This window comes from Hypomesus nipponensis, chromosome 25 (assembly GCF_054491055.1).
Source record: "Hypomesus nipponensis isolate SF chromosome 25, ASM5449105v1, whole genome shotgun sequence".
Taxonomy (NCBI): domain Eukaryota; kingdom Metazoa; phylum Chordata; class Actinopteri; order Osmeriformes; family Osmeridae; genus Hypomesus; species Hypomesus nipponensis.
In genome coordinates, this window is record NC_140385.1 from 11,498,658 (window position 1) to 11,517,719 (window position 19,062).

The following is a 19,062-nucleotide window of genomic DNA, read 5'->3' on the forward strand; positions in this document are numbered from 1 at the left end:
GAAGTGACAGTTTTAAAACTGCTGCATTTATATACCTATATAACATGCAGTGGTGTGGTAGTGTTCTGAAACAGCTACATTGAAAGAAAAAATCAAGATTTCATTGTAATTAATGAATTATACTCACTCAGCTCTGGTTTCTCTGTCTTGTCTCAACAGGCTGCTATGTGCTACGTCCATGTGGCTGCCTTGGTGGCAGAGTACCTTAACAGAAAGAGTAAGACTTCCCGTGTTAATCCTACACTATCACTTCCACTCAGGGTCAGTCTAGACACTGTGGATCCACCAAGGCGTTAGAGAAGGGGGTTGGAGGGGTTGGAGGGCTGGCAGTGTTAAGATATGTTTCTACCACAAGATCCCGTAACTTTTCGAGTTAGGAAGTTCCTTTCCGATTAACGCTCTTTTTGGCCTAGCAAACTTTGTAGTTTTTTTCACATGCTGTTGCAACAACTACCGACGTTAGAAAAACTACAACACCACACCGGATCTAGCTAGACCGGTAACAAAACAACAGGCACGCCACACACGCTTGTTTGTCTTGCAAGCCGGCTAAAGAGCAGTAGCAGAGCCCGTTTATGGATATTAGACATTCTCTGGTAGTTGGCTAACGTTACGTTTTGAGTGGATGGCGAGCGCGAGACTCCTATAATGGATGCCAATAAGTTTCTGAATGGAAAGTTTACTTTAAAAAAAGTTTCCAAATGGTTCCATTGACAAGACCAAAGTGATCCGTGTGTTTTGTGGTTGTAAACTGAGCTATCATCGCAGCACGTCCAGTCTGAAATACCACTTGATGGCCAAGCACACAGGTGATGCGAATTATCCGCCCCTCGTCAAAGCCAGGCGATTGCAATGTTGTTTTCAATAAAAAAAATATTTGCACGAAGCAATCCAAACCACTTTTCCATGTTGATAAGAGTATTAAAATTTGAAAAGAGAATGGGACAAAAAGAAATCAAGGGACATTTAGAATAGATAAAAATGCGATTAATTGTGATTAATCGCGAGTTAACTATGACATTAATGCGATTAATCGCGATTAAATATTTTTATCGTTTGACAGCACTAATATATATATTTATATATATATATCGTTGCCGTCATCTGCCGCTAAATCGGGGGGTCGAGTCGCGGGGGCAGCAACCTAAGCAGGGAGGCCCAGACTTCCCTCTCCCCGGCCACTTCCACCAGCTCTTCCTGAAGGACCCCGAGGCATTCCCAGGCCAGCCGAGAGACATAGTCCCTCCAGCATGTGCTGGGTCTTCCCCAGGGCCTCTTCCCAGTGGGACGTGCCCAGAACACCTCACCAGGGAGGCGTCTAGGAGAAATCCTGATCAGATGCCCGAGCAACCTCAGCGGGCTCCTCTCGACACGGAGGAGCAGCGGTTCTACTTTTAGCACCTTCCTGATGACCGAGCTTCTCACCCTATCTCTAAGGGAGAACCCGGACACCCTGTGGAACCCGGTCACTACCCATAGTTTGTGACCATAGGTGAAGGTAGGAACTTAGATCGACTGGTAAATAGAGAGCTTCACCTTTCAGCTCCTTCTTCACCACGATGGACCGATGCAGAGCCAGCATCACTGTGGACTCCGAATCGATCCGCCTGTCGACCTCGCGCTCCATTCTTCCCTCACTCGTGAACAAGACCCCGAGATACTTGAACTCCTCCGCTTGGGACAAGATCTTCTCCCCGACCCGTACATGGCACTCCACCCTTTTCTGGTCGATAACCATGGCCTCAGATTTGGAGGTGTTGAGTCGGTTGCGAACCACTCCAGTGAGAGCTGAAGGTCGCGGCCCGATGAAGCCAACAGGACCACATCATCTGCAAAAAGCAGCGACCCGATCCTGAGGTCACCAAACCAGACCTCCTCAACGCCCTGGCTGCACCTAGAAATTCTGTCCATATAAGTAAGGAACAGAATTTGTGACAAAGGGCAGCCCTGGCGGAGTCCAACCCCCACCGGGAACAAGTTCGACTTACTACCGGCAATGCGGACCAAACTGGCAATGGTCGTACAGGGACCGGACAGCCCCAATCAGGGAATCCGGTACCGCATACTCTCAGAGCACCCCCCACAGCCCCCGAGGGACACGGTCGAATGGCTTTTCCAAATCCATAAAACATGTGTAGACTGGTTGGGCAAACTCCCATGTACCCTCCAGGACTCTGCGGAGGGTATAGAGCTGGTCCACTGTTACACGGCCAGGACGAAAACCACAATGCTCCTCCTGAATCCGAGGTTCGACAATCCGACGGACCCTCCTCTCCGGGACCCCTGAATAGACTTTCCCAGGGAGGCTGAGGAGTGTGATCCACCTAAAGTTGGAGCACACCCTCCGGTCCCCCTTTTTAAAGAGGGGAACCACCACCCCGGTCTGCCAGTCCAGAGGCACTGTCCCCGATGTCCACGCAATGTTGCAGAGTCGTGTCAACCAAGACAACCCTACAACATCCAGAGCCTTAAGGAACTCCGGGCGGACCTCATCCACCCCAGGGGCCCTGCCACCGCAGAGCTTTTCAACCACCTCGGCGACCTCAGCCCCAGAGATAGAAGAGTCCCCCCCAATGTCCCTAGACTCTGCCTCCACGTCGGAAAGCGTGTTGGTGGAATTAAGGAGGTCTTCGAAGTATTCCTTCCACCGATCCAGGATGTCCCCCGTTGAGGTCAGCAGCGCACCATCCCCACCATTTACAGAGCACTGCTTCCCCCTCCTGAGTCGCCGGATGGTGGTCCAGAACCTTTTTGAAGCCGTTCCGAAGTCATTCTCCATGGCCTCGCCGAACTCCTCCCATGCTCGGGTTTTTGCCTCCGCGACCGCCAAAGCCGCGTTCTGCTTGGCCTACCGGTACACATCAGCTGCCTCTGGAGTCCTACCAGCCAATAAAGTCCGATAGGCCTCCTTCTTCAGCTTGACGGCATCCCTCACCTCCGGAGTCCACCACCGGGTTCGAGGGTTACCGCCGCGACATGCACCGACCGCCTTGCGGCCGCAGCTCCAGTCAGCCGCTTCAGCAATGGAGGCCTGGAACATCGCCCATTTGGACTCCCTGCCCCCGCCCCGAGACTTGATCGAAGCTCTCCCGGAGGTGGGAGTTGAAGCTCCTTCTGACAGAGGGTTCTAGAGAGCTAGCTTCTTCAGCCGAGGATCGGACCGCCAAGGCCCCCGCCTTCGGCCACCGCCCGTCTCACACTGCACCCGACCCCCATGGCCCCTCCTGCGGATAGTGAGCCCTTACAGTTAGTACAGGGACATTCCCCCCGAGGCAAGTAGGATGAAGTGCCTTGCCCAAGGACACAACGTCATTTGGCACAGGCGGGAATCAAACTGGCAACCTTCTGATTACTAGCCCGATTCTCTCATCTCAGCCACCTGACTCCCAGACAGAACAATCCTTCCTGCTTTCCCACATAGCCTGGTTCCTGCAGTAAAAAACACGGCGAGGTCAGGGGTACAGGTCCTAGTTCTTGGGTACAGTTCTGCAGTGGAAACTCATCTTAGACTTGTACCTAGTTGTAATCCTCCTAAATGTAAATCAAGTATTGCTTAATAATAATTGAATTGAATTGTGTTTCTTTGACACATTTGGTATTTTTTACACTTCTGTATCACTCAGCTAATTTTTCAACTTTAGTCATAAGTGATTGTGCTATTTCCATGAAGTCTTAAAAGCATGCAAATCATCCACATTGACAATACACCACGTACAATCTTTTGCAATTATCTACGTTCAAGCCAAGAAAAGATATCCTTTTCAAATGTGGCATTTGGTTATGCATCTTACTGTATTGTTTGTAGAGATTTGCCTAAACCGTTTGTATGGTAACAGGCAGTCCAAAGGTGTATGCCGTTGTTTTTACTGGCCCTTCAGTTGCATATACTGTACGTATACTCAAAACATGCACAATCAAGTAGGGTCCTAAAATGTTTTGTAGAACTCTCCATGGCTACTTTTCTATTCCATTTCAACTATGCAAATTCCCAACTGACTGACCAAGCCTCACAGAAAGGGAAGTTCTATTACAGTAAACCATACATCTTTCTTAAACAGTGTAAAAAGAAAAGCAGACATCGTCACACATCAACTCCCATCCTCGTTGTAGAGTCTGTATAACTGTGTGGTTCTTGAGAATTCTTTTTTCATTTCAAGTAAACAAAGTTTTTTTTGGCACCATGTATCCTGGTTTGTGGGACTTTGCTACAAGTATGTGTGTGTGTGTATGTGTTTTCCCCAGAGCTTTTCCCCAGTGGCTTGGCAGCCTTCAAAAGGATCACCCTGAACATAGAGGAAGAGGCGGCCATGAAGGAAGACACAGGGATGCAGGATGTCTACTACTCTGAAGTGAGTGCAGGGGCGTTGCTAACACCAGGCACAGAAGAAAGGATTCCCAGGTCTACTGGCTTGGCCAGGGCTCACCATTGTGCATTTACCGCTAGTAAACAGTGTTAAGTTGAATGCAACGGCTGAGGATTCCTTGAAATGCCCCCTGGTGTGTGGCCAAGAGTTTTTTTTACAAGTACAGAAACCGTCAGAAATGATCTTTTTAAACTTGTTTATTATTAGAAATAATTCAAAGTCAGTACTGCAGGCCCATAGTGATGTCATCATAGAGTTTACCTCAGGTTGTTTAGTAAAGGAGAACCTCCAGGATAACTTGTTTACATTTTTGATAGGTCTTGGTGTTGTCAGACGCTGATTGATGGTACATTGATCCCATGTGTGTTTCTTGGCATTCAGGAGGTGTTAGTGGAACGCCTGGAGCTGTGTGTGGAGGGATTGTGGAAGGCTGAGCGATATGAGCTCATCACACACATTGCCAAGCTCCTCATCCCCGTGTATGAGAAACGCCACGAGTTTGAGGTGCGTAGCCTGAAAAACCTCAAACGACAGCACGGTGACGGGAAAGTGGGTGGATATCTGGTTGAAACAAAGGAGTCTACATGACACCTGCTTATGTATGACTGGTCTAGGCCTGTAGAGCTTCTGTATCCATCACAAACACATCTACACACACAAGCTCACACGCATGCACAGATATTGAACAGCCGGACGCACACACAGATACACACAGATTTTCCTTCCAAGTGTTTATAATACATTCAACAAACCAGCCCGTGGTTTATGGAATACGTTCTCTGGTGTAAATACTGCTGTGAGAAGTTTAGTCTAAAAACTACCGTATTTCACTCTACACCGGGACCTAGTCTGTTTTTATATTCAGCTCTTTTGGCTAGTTGTTGCAAGCCTCTGTGTTGCATCTGCCAGCAAATCGGCTCAATCAGAGGAGAGGTCAAACATATTTCCTGTAGCGCACAGGGTCCTCTCAACTGTATCCAACAGCGCTGTCACAATCATAGGATGTTATTTCTTTTGACCATTTGAATATCGCTTCATGGAAGCTTGCTGACAAACACGTCATGCACGTTTCCCAGCAGTGCGTGTTCTGTCTCCATGCCAACAATCCTCAGCGCTAACAGGGCAACGCTGTGTTCCGTTTCGATGCAGAAGTTGAGTGGACTGTACGACACGCTGCACCGGGCCTACAACAAGATCCTGGAGGTGATGCACTCAGGTAGAAGACTCCTGGGGACCTACTTCCGAGTAGCCTTCTACGGACAGGTGGGGAGATCGAGGATGCGACACACACACCCCGCTCACACACACTTCCAGAATTAGAAGACTTAGAATAACTTAAGAGAATGACAGCCCAGGTAAATGTCACACGAGACTTTGCGCTCTCGGGTTGTGTGGAGGGCGGAGTCTGACGTGACACGCCTTGATCTGTGGAAACTCCACGTAAAACCACACAAGTGATGTTGGGCAAATGGCGACCAGATTGAGCATTGCATTGTTGGTGAGATTTAGTGAACCTCACCCAATAAAAAAAGGATATAATCGCCATTAAGTATTAAGTTAATTGTTTATGAATGTTAGTTGAAATCGACCTCTATGAGGCACGGATTGATACTGATTGGCCTGCATGCTAACCAAAGTCAGCAGCAGTTAATGTTGGATTGATGTGTTTCATGCGTTAATTGTTAATTTAAATGAAAGTATTATATGGTATAATCAAAATAAAGTCACCTAGAATCACTAATTAATTCGTTAATTAATTAATAGGTCACACATACTCCTTCTGTCATTAACATTTTACCCACCTTGGGTTAACTAGGGTTGACTAGATTAACTAGAGACACAGGTCCCTTTTGCATTCTCTAAAACATATCCTGCTTTCTTCCCTGGAGAAAAAAACGGATCTGATATGACAAGATTAGTAACAGCTGTGTAAGTTGATATTTGCCATCGCATGTAGTACACAGTGACATTGAATCAGGTGGCATGTCGAGGAGGCATTTTAGAGTAGTCAATCAGACCCGGAAATTACAAGAAAGAAGTGCAGATCACACCACCACAAATATCAAGATTGAGATGATTCTCACGTCTTTCTTCACTATTGTTATTCTTAATATCAAACAGGTATATCAAAGGCCATACATTTATGTCGATTTGAGACCTGTGTTTTTCAAAACACACATTTAAAGGCCTAATCAAAAGTATTTACGTCCAGTACAATGCAAAAATGTAGATCTACGTATCAGCTAAAGAGGAGGTTAGGAGGACAATTCACTTGCATGAACAGTCACAAATTCACTCGCATGAATAAATTCTCTTTTACTGGGTATTTCAATGAACCAAGGATTTGACCAATGGAAACAGCCATTTTTATTTGGCATCTGGGAACATTGTTGCAGCTGCACCCACTGCATCTGATGTCGATATTCACAGTTGTACGGCTCCCGTTATCCATCCCTCATTACCAGTTGGCCCTGTTTTGTCTACAGGGCTTCTTTGAAGAGGAGGATGGAATTGAGTATGTGTACAAGGAGCCAAAGCTCACAGGGCTGTCCGAAATCTCCCAACGTCTCCTTGCGCTCTACGGAGACAAGTTTGGAGCCGAAAACCTTAAAATCATACAGGACTCCAACAAGGTAACTTGAAAATGTTTTGAGAACAGTCAAACACATGTATGTTTCTTGGACTCGTAGTGGATATCAAATCCAGTTCAGTAATTTTAACCAGAAACTACTATTAGTTCCATGCCATTACAGAGCTGGCTACAGATCACTCAGCCAAACCCATCTAGCTGTTTTTGGTGGGAACTTCGCTGGCTGTTAAGTTGTTGGATGATGTTGGATTGTGTTCTTGTTCGGATTAGGTTGATTAGTTTCATAAGGCTATAATTTGTTTACTTACTGTACATGCTTAATCAATTTTAAAGGATGCTTTACTAGTAACACTGTTAACATTTATGAGCTCAAAAGTACCTATCAGTTCTGACTTTTCACTTCCCTCTAGGTCAACCCCAAAGACCTAGATCCCAAGTTTGCCTACGTCCAGGTCACCTTTGTCAAGCCCTACTTCGAGGAGAAGGAGGCTCCAGAGAAGAAGACAGACTTTGAGAAGTGCCACAACATCAACCAATTTGTGTTTGAGACGCCGTACACGCTGAGCGGAAAGAAACACGGAGGAGTGGAGGAGCAGTGCAAGAGGAGGACTGTGCTCAAAAGTAACCATTACTTCTCACATTCTTTTTGCTTAACCCCTTTTCACAAAAGTTTATTTGTACTCCACTCCCTAGAAATACTTCACCACTGTATTACCAGAGACCAAAACATATAGGTTCATGTTTAATTTTAAATGTTTACCTATTGAAAAATAGCTTGTTTGTCTTTCTGATAAGGACTTCCCTCTTAGATAGCAGGTGGTAGCTACCCCTGGTGACAGCAGGGTGACAACAGACTGAGCTGGGCTGTTCTTCCTCACTGCACTCCATCTAAGCACCATACCACTTACCTATTTACATAAACAAATTCTGCTAACTGTAGCCTTATTACACTATCTACAACACAAATGACCTCCTCGAGCCACGTCTCTATCTCTCGCTTGCACTGAATTTGCCAAGACGGTCATCTGATAACAATTCTGTATTTTAAAAGGCATGAACAGTAACCCTAAAACAAATGATTTGCAACAATGGAGTAGGTTAAGTATGTTAACATATCTAGAAATCACAACGTTATCGTGAAGAAAATGTAATCATTTAGCAGACACTTTTATTCATAAGGACATACGGAAAGTGCACGCGGAAAGGTCAACAGAAAATCTTAGGACTAAAGAACAGAACCGTCTACACAACTAACCAAAATATGCGGTTCAACCATAAAAAGCCTTCGTCAAAACATAGACCGGGGGGCATTTAAGTCAGGGAAGCCACAGTGAGAACAAGGCCTGGTTGTTGTGTTGCCGATAAGCAAAACAGTTGGCAGACACCTACACAAATGAGCCGTGCCAGATATGCACCCATGCACTGCCTTCTCTGCTCTCCCTAGCGGCCAACACGTTCCCCTATGTGAAGAAGCGTGTGGAGGTGGTGGGGGAGAGACATGTGGAGCTGAAGCCGGTGGACGTTGCCATAGACGAGATGAGGGCTCGCACGGCCGAGCTCCACAAGCTGTGCTCCAGCCAGGAGGTGGACATGATCCAGCTGCAGCTCAAACTGCAGGGCTGTGTCTCTGTACAGGTAGGCCCACAGTGTACAGTTATATACAGCGACAGGTCATAGTTCTATACCAGGGGTTCCCAATCCTGGTCCTCGGGCCTCCCTGTCCTGCATGTTTTAGATGTTTCCCTGCTCCAACACACCTGATTCAAATGAATGGTCGTTAACAGGTTTTCTGCATAACTACATAACGACCCATTCATTTGAATCAGGTGTGTTGGAGCAGGGAAACATCTAAAACATGCAGGGCAGGGAGGCCCGAGGACCAGGATTGGGAACCCCTGTTCTATACAGTTAGTTATATACAGTTACAGGTCATAGGTATACACAGTTATAGTTATATACAGTTACAGGTCATAGGTATATACAGTTACAGTTATATACAGTGACAGGTCATAGTTATATACAGTTACAGGTCATACAGGTACACTATATTGCCAAGAGTATTCGCTCGTCTGTCTTCACACGCATATGAACGTGAGTGACATCCCATTCTTAAACCATAGGATCTAATATGGTGTTGGCACACCCTTTGCAGCTATAACAGCTTCAACTCTTCTAGGAAGGCTTTCCATAGGGTTTAGGAGCGTGTTTATGGGAATTTTGGACCATTCTTCCAGAAGTGCATTTGTGAGGTCAGACAATGATGTTGGACGAGAGGGCCTGGCGCTCAGTCTCCGCTCTAATTCATCCCAAACGTGTTCTATCGGGGCGAGGTCAGGACTCTGTGCAGGCCAGTCAAGTTTTTCCACACCAAACTCGCTCATCCATGTCTTTGTGTCTATGATTTTGATAGCTGAGTGAATACTTTTGGCCATATAGCGTATATACAGGACAGGTCACACAGCTACAGGTCATACAGTTTTATACAGTTACAGGTCATACAGTTATATACAGTTACAGTTATATACAGTAAGAGGTCATACAAAGTAACACTGTGCCTGATGTAGCCTGCAGCTTGTCAACTTCTCATTATAAAAGGCCGCACTATAGGAGAACCAAGCTAACCACTGCTGCCCCTTATCAAACTTCCTGGCAGTGTCCCAAGTTGATAGGATGTTGTGCAAATACTCACACTTGCAATTCTTGTCGGTATTATAGGGTTACTCAATAAAGTTTACCCAAATACTGTGGCAACCCTACAGCTAACAGCTGGACTGTGTAACTTCAGATAACATAATAATCCCATGGAAACTATTTTTACCATGATTTAATCCTAACATTTTTATTCATGAAAAGAATGTAAAGTGTGTGCAGATCTTCCTTTTAGTTTTGTTTGTTTATTGTTGTTCTCATAACCTTGGTTGCCCCCCAGGTGAACGCTGGGCCCATGGCTTATGCCAGAGCCTTTCTGGATGATTCCAAATCCAACCTGTCCAACACCAAGAAAGCAAAAGAGCTCAAGGAAATATTTAGGTGGGTGCAAGATGGGCATGGCCCAAGAAAGGCTGTGGTTGTTCTTGGCTAATCTATTAGAAACATGCCAGCTGCAGATTTAAAGGGAATACTGTAATTGAATGTGTCCTTGTGACTTGCTCTTAATACAACAATACGTTTTACCATCCAACCCTTGTCACACCAACCCTTATTCTTTTTTAATTATGAAACAAACCCTTTGTTATATTCTTAGATTGTTTTGTTTGTAGGAATAGTTAAACTGTTGTACCTTTACTTAATTTAAGATTTGTATATGTTTAGTGTTTTGCACCTCCCTGCCACAGTAAATTCCGTGTTTTTATAACATACATGGCGAATAAAACGAATTCAGATTCTTTTTAACGTTAACGTATTATTGTGTGTGTGTGTGTGTGTGTGCTGTAGGCGGTTTGTCCAAGCTTGCAGCATGGCACTGGACATCAACGAGCGTCTTATCAAGGAGGACCAATTTGAGTACCACGAAGGTCTGAAAACCAACTTCAAGGATATGGTCAAGGAGCTGTCTGATATTATCCATGAACAGGTACTATACCACCATACACACACACGCACGCACGCATGCACACTTTCACTCTTTTTTTCTCTCCCTTTCTTTCTCTCATACCTGCATCCCTGGCATCTCGGTTTCTAAACAAAGGCCTACTCATACAGGGATTTGTTTTTCCTGAACTTTGGACTTCAATTCCATGCTTTTTTTTATCTGTTGCATTTTTTTCAGCTATGTAATCAGGCACCTGCGTTATCTCAGGCCTCCAAAAAAATATATACATTCCTGCTACGTCATAGTCCATATCCACCCATTGTCACAATCCCAGGTAGATCCCAGAAAGGGAAGAGGACCCAGACGCAGAGTAAACGGTCTTGTGTTTTATTCCACACAAAGGACAAGGTAAAATCGTAGTCAAACAGAAACAGGTCGGTAATCCACAAGGCAGAAATAATCCAACTGGCCAGGCAGAATACCATGTCAAAGAAACAGGGTAAAGGTCTATAACATTATATAAATCAATCCGAATATATATGCTCAGTACGTCGCTAAAACAAACAATACCTCACAATGAAACAAAGGAAGGGCCTGACTTAAATAGGCAGGCTAAGAATTAACAGGTGAAATCCATACAACCAGATAACAGCCAGAACCACACGGGACATAGAAACATAATACTACACAGTGAAAAACCAGAACTAGAACCTGAAGCTAAACAAAACCAAAAGAAAGAGGACAAACAAAAAAGGAACTATATATACGTGATCATTTAGAAATAACAAATCAAAAATTGTATTGATCAAGGGCTTTCATTTTCATTTGACTTTGTAATACACTTCGATTAGTTTTTCTCGTCCATTATAATACAGTTGAGTGAAGTAAACTGTATGAATTTGGACACAGTGACCTAAACATCCAAGCGGAGACTACCAGGATGGGGGTTACCCTTACGGAAGGAAAATATATTGCAGTATATTGGAAAATATAATGTGATACATTAGGCATACAGACATTTCTCGTATAAAACATATTTTACAGTATTTGTGTGTTAATTAAATATGGGTATATAAAGGCAGGGATTCAGAGATTGTTTCATAAATATTTGAGAATGGAGAAGTTAATTTCCTTGTCGTGAGAAGCTGTCGAGGGAGTGGCATTGTTGTGTTGCAATCCGTTTCATATAGGAACTTCTGCTAAATGGGTCAGAGAGCAGTCAGGGCAAGAACCAACTTGCCGTACAGTTGCACAAGAACACACACATTACAATGGATTGATTTAGAAGATGATACATGGCGTAGTATGGTAATTCACTGGATTGGTCTGCAGTAAATTATGGTTTTCTCAAAGATGTGTTTAAACCAGACCTGCCTGTCATAGAGACGTTTTATAATCTTGTCAAAATTGGTCTCAGTGCAGTCATCTGTCTTTCTAACTTTTCTTCTTCTTGTCTTTGCTGCCCTTCAGCTTTAAGAAAGCCAGGTAATATGTTTATGGTTTTACGTGTCAGTTACATATGTAAACTGCCATCTGTGATTATAGACCCCTCCTGTGAAATGTGCTGATTGGCCGTGGGGTGCGTCTTTTTTCAACATATCTATAAAGATTGCACTGGTCCATGGTCGATGGGTTCAACTATTTTATTATATGGTGTCACCACAAAAAAAGGGTGCAAAAAAGTCTGAATTTCATTGACATGAACTAAAGCTCACGTTTAATTCTTGTCACATGTTGGAAAGGTTATTATTATCCTTATTTTATTCATTAATTGTTATTGTTGAGACCTGGTGCTAGCTTAACATATTTTTTTACAACCTAAATTGTTTTAATAATTTAAAAAAATCCCCAGATCTACCAGGAGGACATGATGCGCTCCCTGCTTCAGAACTCCATGCATGTGTTTCGTGCCATCAGTGGAACTTCAACAGACCTTGGCTAGTTCTCTCCAGTCCTTCTGTGCCATCATCTTGCCTTAAAACAGAATCTACTTGGTCTCTTTGTCTCCTACAGACCTTCCAGAGTTACTACATGTGTTTTAGGAATGGCACCTTTTGAGTTGGACATGGACAACACTTTGACCTTGAAGGCCCCTCTTTCTTATGCCTAGTTACCTAGTTATGTCCAACAAAATATAATGGGTTGAAATACAGAGCAGTATTGGGATATCTCTGTCTAGACTGTGGAGTGGAATGTATGAGAGCAAATTGACACTGTACATACAAATGTAAGCATATCAACCTGATGTAATGAGTCACATCTGTAAGATGACTTTGCACTATCCTGGCAATGGTATGTTTTTATTTTAGTTTTAGTGGCCAGGATACTTGGTCTTATTGTACCTTTGACAGAACTCTATGCAGACAACAGTACTCACTACCTCTGTGTTTTCCAGTGTCAACCAGACCTCAGGCTGTAAGCTACAGACAACTATTTTTGCCTTACATGCTAGGTCTGTATGCTTGAGGACAGTAAGGTCTGTGTATGGATGCATCATACGTCAATTACTCTTGAGAGAAACTAAGAACGTGGCTTTGCTGTTGTCTGTATAATAAAGCCTATGGGATGGTGTCATTTCACCATTATTATCTTATGACTGAACTGATTGTGGGCTGCACACACAATATCATTTTGGGGATCCTAGATATGCTGTGCAGTTGCTTACAGCTTACTGAGGTTTTAAGGAGCCCTTCTATCTCCCTATGGTATTTTGTGCCTCGGTTCCCCATCCTCAAACAGTCTCTTCTATTTCGTTACAAGTTCTAGAACTCAGTAAAGTGCTGTTTGTCCAGTATTTCACAAGTGCTACACTGAAATGAACAGATGGATGATAATATGCAAATGTATATAATATATTGTTATGCTGTAAATGAATACACTATCTGTGTGTGTATGTGAGTATTTATATTTGTATGATCTTGGGCAAATAACAGCTCCAAAATGTGGTTTAGTAAGATAAATGTTAATTGTGTTTTTTATTTGAATTTTTAATTGCATTGTGAGTACAGCTGTTTATCAATCATACTTTGTAAAATCGTTGATAATTTAAAAAAAATTACATCATATGGACTGAATACTTTTTTTGAAATGTATTAATCTTATCAATATTTGGACCTTGACAAGCGTTCTAGGAACGAATGTGTCCATTTCAATGTTCTCAATTTGTTATCTCCAGTTTTCTCTTTCGTGGTTCAACTAACTCCTCCCTCCCAGTTTATTCACACGAACTGGTCTTGTTCTGGCAATGTCACTCGTCTGCCACTCGTCTGCCAGTGCTTGTCATGGTTGGTATTGTTTAGTTATCGACAAAGAAGTAGGCTACAAGGTTTTTGTGCCGGATACTTCAGTTGGCTAAATCCTTGACTTTTGTGACTATGGAATTCTGAAGGACATAAAGGCGTTTAGGGAACGCAGGAACATGCTTTTCGAGTACTTTGGAATTGTTGGGATTCTATTATGTTTCATTTTAGTTTCGGAATCCGGAACAGACAAAGGTAAAACTTAAGTTTAAATATGTCACAGTAAATAAAATGTGTCCTTAAATTGAATGTACTTGCTTAGATTTCCCATGAGACCAGGAATACAAACCAGGAATTTCCTGTTTTCCGGGTATCAGCGTCAGACAAACGTCAACCAACTGCTGTAGCAATTGTTAATGGCCTGGTTTCCCAGATTCGTTAAGAAGCTCTTAACGCTATGAGCTTCTTAAGAATGTTCTAAGAGCGTTCTAGAGCGCTTTTCGAACGTCGTAAATGTATTTCTTCGTTGGCCAATCCGTTTTTAGGGATGTTAAACAATAGATTATTGTTTAATTTCAGAAACTTACTTCATTCAACTTTGTTGCCTAATAAGTAGTGGGTCAGTAACTTCCATTAATGAGTCATTTTTTACCACATTGGCATAGGCATAGGCTCAGGAATAAAAACAGTAATATCTCCATCAATACGTTCCATCAATACGTTCTTAATTTCATGCAACTTAATCAGATTTCATTTCAGTTGGTTAAATTGTAAAACTAAAAGTTCTTGCGACTCCCATAGTTCCGCTCCCTGCACCGCGCAACCTGTCAGTAAACTGGCGAGATGAGTTCTGTCTGACGCTGTCATGGCAGGCACCTCAGGAAGACTTGGGCGAATGCAAAGTGACCTATCATATACAAAATGACGAGGTGAGACGAATAGCTGTATTTGTGTAGGCTGTATTACAATAACAGCTAAAGCTTCGTGAACAATCGAATGGGCTTGTGTATTTAATTGATATTAATAACCCCCACTTGGAATCAGAAAGTAAAATTAATACAAACCAATGTATTCTTTTTATATAGTTAAACACATCTAGTGATTTTGTTTTATGAAATATTGTATACAGTTGGTGTAGTTTCTTGTAAGAAGACATGTTCTGTTTGAATTACAAGTTTTCTCTCTTTTAAAGTTAAAAAACTCGAAAATTACACGACCAATACCAGAGTATGAAGTCTGCCATTTCACCGAGAAGACGGTGAAGTACACTGTGCAGACCGAGCCAAAAAAATGTGGAGACAGAGATTGGAGTGAACCTGTGACCCAAATTATCCCTCAACACACAGGTAGGCTACTTAATAACAGTAACTGATTCACATTTGATGCCCAGTAGATCCATTGATTTAAAGATGAGTAGCAGAATAGAATAGAGTACCAAACAGTATTTCAAAAAGGTACTTACGTTACAAATAAAACGTACCTGTTTTATTACAATGATTATCCACCTTATAAAACACATTCAAACACTAGCTAACACTTTAAATTGTAAAACTAGTACATTTTAGGGCACACTTACCTTTACATGGTGAAATGAAAACAATGCACTAATAAGCGATAAACATATTTATAAAATTCAACTGGCATGCAAATTGCAACGCCATACAGACAACGCTGTGTAAAAGTAAATAAGTAGAAGAATTGTGGACAGGGGAAACTGCTGTGATTGATAGGTGGATCTCCAAGGTCTTTTATTTGTTTTCTCCATGTTCTAGAGCATATTATGGACTTCAGCTGTTTCCTCTACTCGACAAAGGACATGAATTGTTCCTGGCTGATATCCAATCATGTTTCAGACCTCCAACTCTTCTATAGGTGGGAACTAAACTTCAATGGAAGTTTGGGCAGGACACAGAATGTTTTTATTTTTTATAATAATAATATTTAGTCAAAGTGATGACTTATTTTGTGATCAAGTAAATTATGTAACAAATGTTTGTTGTGATAGTGAGATGATTTTCACTTTGTCACATATCCTGGCTACGGTCACTTCTATTTATAGTGTATCTCAGGATCACAACGCAAAACAACTTTTGTTACGTTGTGATCCAGAGGTAAATACATTTACAAGAACAAGGCACTTTTATTCATGGCCTCTCTGTATTACAATAAGAATGCAATAGTTTATTTTCATATCAAGTTCATGTACAAGGTCCCACACACAGCAAATGTCTTCAAATGCATATTCTATAACTGATGGGTCAAGTTGGAAATGTTTGTAATCTATTCTGATTCTTATTATTTATCAGGGGGGACATTCCCACAGATGGCCATTTAGCAGCATGTACAGAGTATCTGTACAGAAATGGTGTGAAAACAGGATGTCACCTACATGACCATCAAGATTTTGTGTCCCTTACTGACGTATATTTCTTGCTCAATGGTACATTCAATGGCTCATCTTTTCAGAATACCTTCAAGAGGACTCCCAGCAACCTTGGTAGTTACAACACCAAATGTCTTCCCTTTTCCAGTCTACATCATGTTTTTTTGAACTGAACACATGGCATGAACCATACTCTTAAACATATCATTTTTGATCTGACTCTCCTCAGTCAAGCCTCCACCCCCCAAACTCCACATAAAACAAGAGGGTAAAAAGCTTGTCCTTGATTGGGAACCACCAGACATATTTGCGCCTCACTGCTGGGAGTACAAATTGAATTACAGTAAATGTGGGGAGACTTCATCTGTCACGGTAAGACATGGTAGAATAATGTGGACGTTTTTAGAGGCCCTATGCTATACTGTAGTGGTGAGAGATCAAGAGGGGAGTTGGGTCAGACTGTTATCAAGAAGTGTGCCATTAAAAGTGTTTATCTATGCAACATATTAATGGAATGTGATCTCAGTAACAATTTTATTTAGAAATTAATTTAAAATTATCAAATTGTATACATGCATTGAAACGGCAATTATTTTTTATACATTTAACTTCTTTACAGAGTCAAACAAATTCAGCCAGCATACCATATGACTCAATGTGCCAGTACAAGATCCATCTTGAGACTACATTAAAATCCTCGTGTGGGGAAGGCAGCATCGTACGAGGCCCAGTCAAAGTTTATGGTATTTTCATTTGGATTTTCATTGTAATCAAATGTATAATGTATTTATTTGAAACACCTTTCAAGCCAGTATTGAAGGTGAGTTTGCTAAGATACTATTGAAAATTGTCCTAGTTTGATCACAATGTTTTGACTTTTGATAAAACTGCCACTGATACAGTTAATTGTCCGTTTCCACAATTTGTGACAGACTATTTAATTAAGGCCCAGCTCATGTTGTTCATGTGTTTTTTTCAGGTCAAGATAATCATAACATGACAGTGGTGGCCATCATTGTTCCAATCATCATCTTCGTTTCTGTCATCATTGCGCTTGTGTGTTTAAGGAAGTAAGTGGAAATGTTAGGCTCCATTGTTTATATATGGTATATGTAAATAACACTGCAATAATGTTTTCGTTTTCACAGACACATTTATGTAAATGTAGAAACATATCAGACTTAATAAGTGAATGTGGTTTCGATTCCTTTTCAGGCATAAAACCACAATTTTCCCTGACATACCCAAACCTCAGATAATATTCAAGGACATAATGAATAACAATAAGGAGCCAAAGGTAAAAATAAAATAAAAACTGGGCTCAAACTTTTGTTTACAATAAATGACTAAATGTTAATGTCAGAAAGATTCAACGTGTATTTATTAATTTATTTTTAACACTTACTATATGCTGTATCTACCTCTTGTATCTGTTTAACTCTCTCTGTCCCTCTCTCTACCTCCCTCTGTCTCTCTTTCACACATACACAAACGTAGACACTACTTCTGTAACAGACCCACTGTCTTTCCTGTTCTGTTCCAGAACCCCATAGAGAAGCTGTATGTTCCAGTACCAGAGGAGGTGTATATTCCAGTGCCAGAGAATGTGAAATGAAATCCACCTAGAGACCAACCCTCAACCTACCCAGCCAGACTAGGCACACCAACATTTCATGTGTGGTTTGCTTGGTCTGAGAGAACAGTCAGACATGCGACTAATGCCGGGATTCTAATTTGACAACTCATCGTTAAAGGCAGCGTTTGAGGATTGTGGTGATGCCAGTCTCACTCAGCAAGCCATTAAATTATGGCACTGATCTGACATGGTGACCATCATGAAAAACTCAATTACTGTGTTAAATCCTGGAATAACCCAACCTCAGCGACGACGGGGATACTTGTGGGTCGGTTACAGCCCAGTGTTCAGTTAAGGGATCCACCTTAAAAGTTGGGAATGGAAATGATTATTATATAGTATTATTATTGCTGGATAATGCCGGTGTTCCTCTAGGGGCTCGTTGCTGTAGAAGATGGCAGCTTTCAGACAACAACAAACGTGCCGTATTCTGTATGTAGATCATAAGAAGGGCTTGTTGAAAGTGAGGGTAGAAATGGACCCAGTGGCCTCTCTCCCAGTGAATGTGTGGAAGGTAAATGTACAACAGTGTCCAGCTGGTAACACAGTATGAAAGAATCAAGAAGGAGGCTCGTGTTGCCAATCTGAAGAACGACTAAGAGATGCTTTTGGCAACAGAGACCCTGAATATTACTTTGCCTATTTGGACATTGTAGCAGTCTCTGGAACACTGGATGACTACAACCCTTTCTTTGCTACTGCTATAGCCTACTTCATTTTGTACACTTTTTGTATTCGTTTCCTGGTCCTGCGACTTACAGTCAGGTCTTCTATATCAAAATATATATTATTTAACATGCTTTTAAATGTGAATTCATACTGAGTGACATGAACCCCCCCCCCCCCCCGGAACATCCGGGAGACTTGGGATGTCTGAGATAATTTAGGCTATTCAGCCTCCCAGGTAGCTGTCCCCCCCCCAATATAGAGCAGAAAATATGTCAAATATATGTTCTCCTTTTATAAACCCTGTCAATGGATCGGTCTCTTATGTCTTATTTATTTACGTTTGTTAAGAAAAACATAAGTGTATGAATCCCCCCTCCAAATTCTACACTGTGATTTCGTTTGAATCCAACTTGTGTGACAACTCCGTTGTCATGGTTAGGTCATACTGTCAAATTATAATCACTGTTTGGAGAAAATTTCAACTTTGATGCGGTCATCTCACATCATTGCTATTCAACTCGCTCCACAGGCTGCGGCCAGTACTGTAGTACTAGTATATGGCCGATATTGTTTGTGAAAATCTTGATATTGATTTTGGGACAGTGACATGGCTGGTTAGCTTGCAAATCTTATTGTCAAACATATTGTA

General features: G+C 42.1%; 2 protein-coding genes across 3 annotated transcripts in view; both read left to right on the forward strand.

The window, feature by feature from the left end:
* Positions 1-13,074, forward strand: part of dock11 (dedicator of cytokinesis 11) — a 52,774-nt gene extending 39,700 nt beyond the window's left edge. For both annotated transcript variants that reach the window (XM_084692160.1, XM_084692161.1), the window contains 10 exons: positions 160-217; positions 4,243-4,349; positions 4,746-4,868; positions 5,514-5,627; positions 6,851-6,997; positions 7,365-7,575; positions 8,399-8,589; positions 9,884-9,984; positions 10,390-10,528; positions 12,339-13,074. In XM_084692160.1, coding sequence (XP_084548286.1) covers positions 160-217; positions 4,243-4,349; positions 4,746-4,868; positions 5,514-5,627; positions 6,851-6,997; positions 7,365-7,575; positions 8,399-8,589; positions 9,884-9,984; positions 10,390-10,528; positions 12,339-12,428 — 1,281 coding nt within the window. In that variant the 3' untranslated portion in view covers positions 12,429-13,074. The remainder of the gene's footprint in view (positions 1-159; positions 218-4,242; positions 4,350-4,745; positions 4,869-5,513; positions 5,628-6,850; positions 6,998-7,364; positions 7,576-8,398; positions 8,590-9,883; positions 9,985-10,389; positions 10,529-12,338) is intronic.
* LOC146222312 (interleukin-13 receptor subunit alpha-1-like) lies at positions 12,440-18,724 on the forward strand. The gene is made up of 10 exons (XM_084692164.1): positions 12,440-13,980; positions 14,527-14,654; positions 14,918-15,071; positions 15,498-15,597; positions 16,032-16,222; positions 16,338-16,480; positions 16,728-16,851; positions 17,088-17,178; positions 17,324-17,405; positions 17,652-18,724. The coding sequence occupies exons 1-10, from the start codon at positions 13,905-13,907 to the stop codon at positions 17,721-17,723; spliced, it is 1,161 nt and encodes a 386-aa protein (XP_084548290.1). The 5' UTR covers positions 12,440-13,904; the 3' UTR covers positions 17,724-18,724.
* Positions 18,725-19,062: the final 338 nt, after the last annotated feature.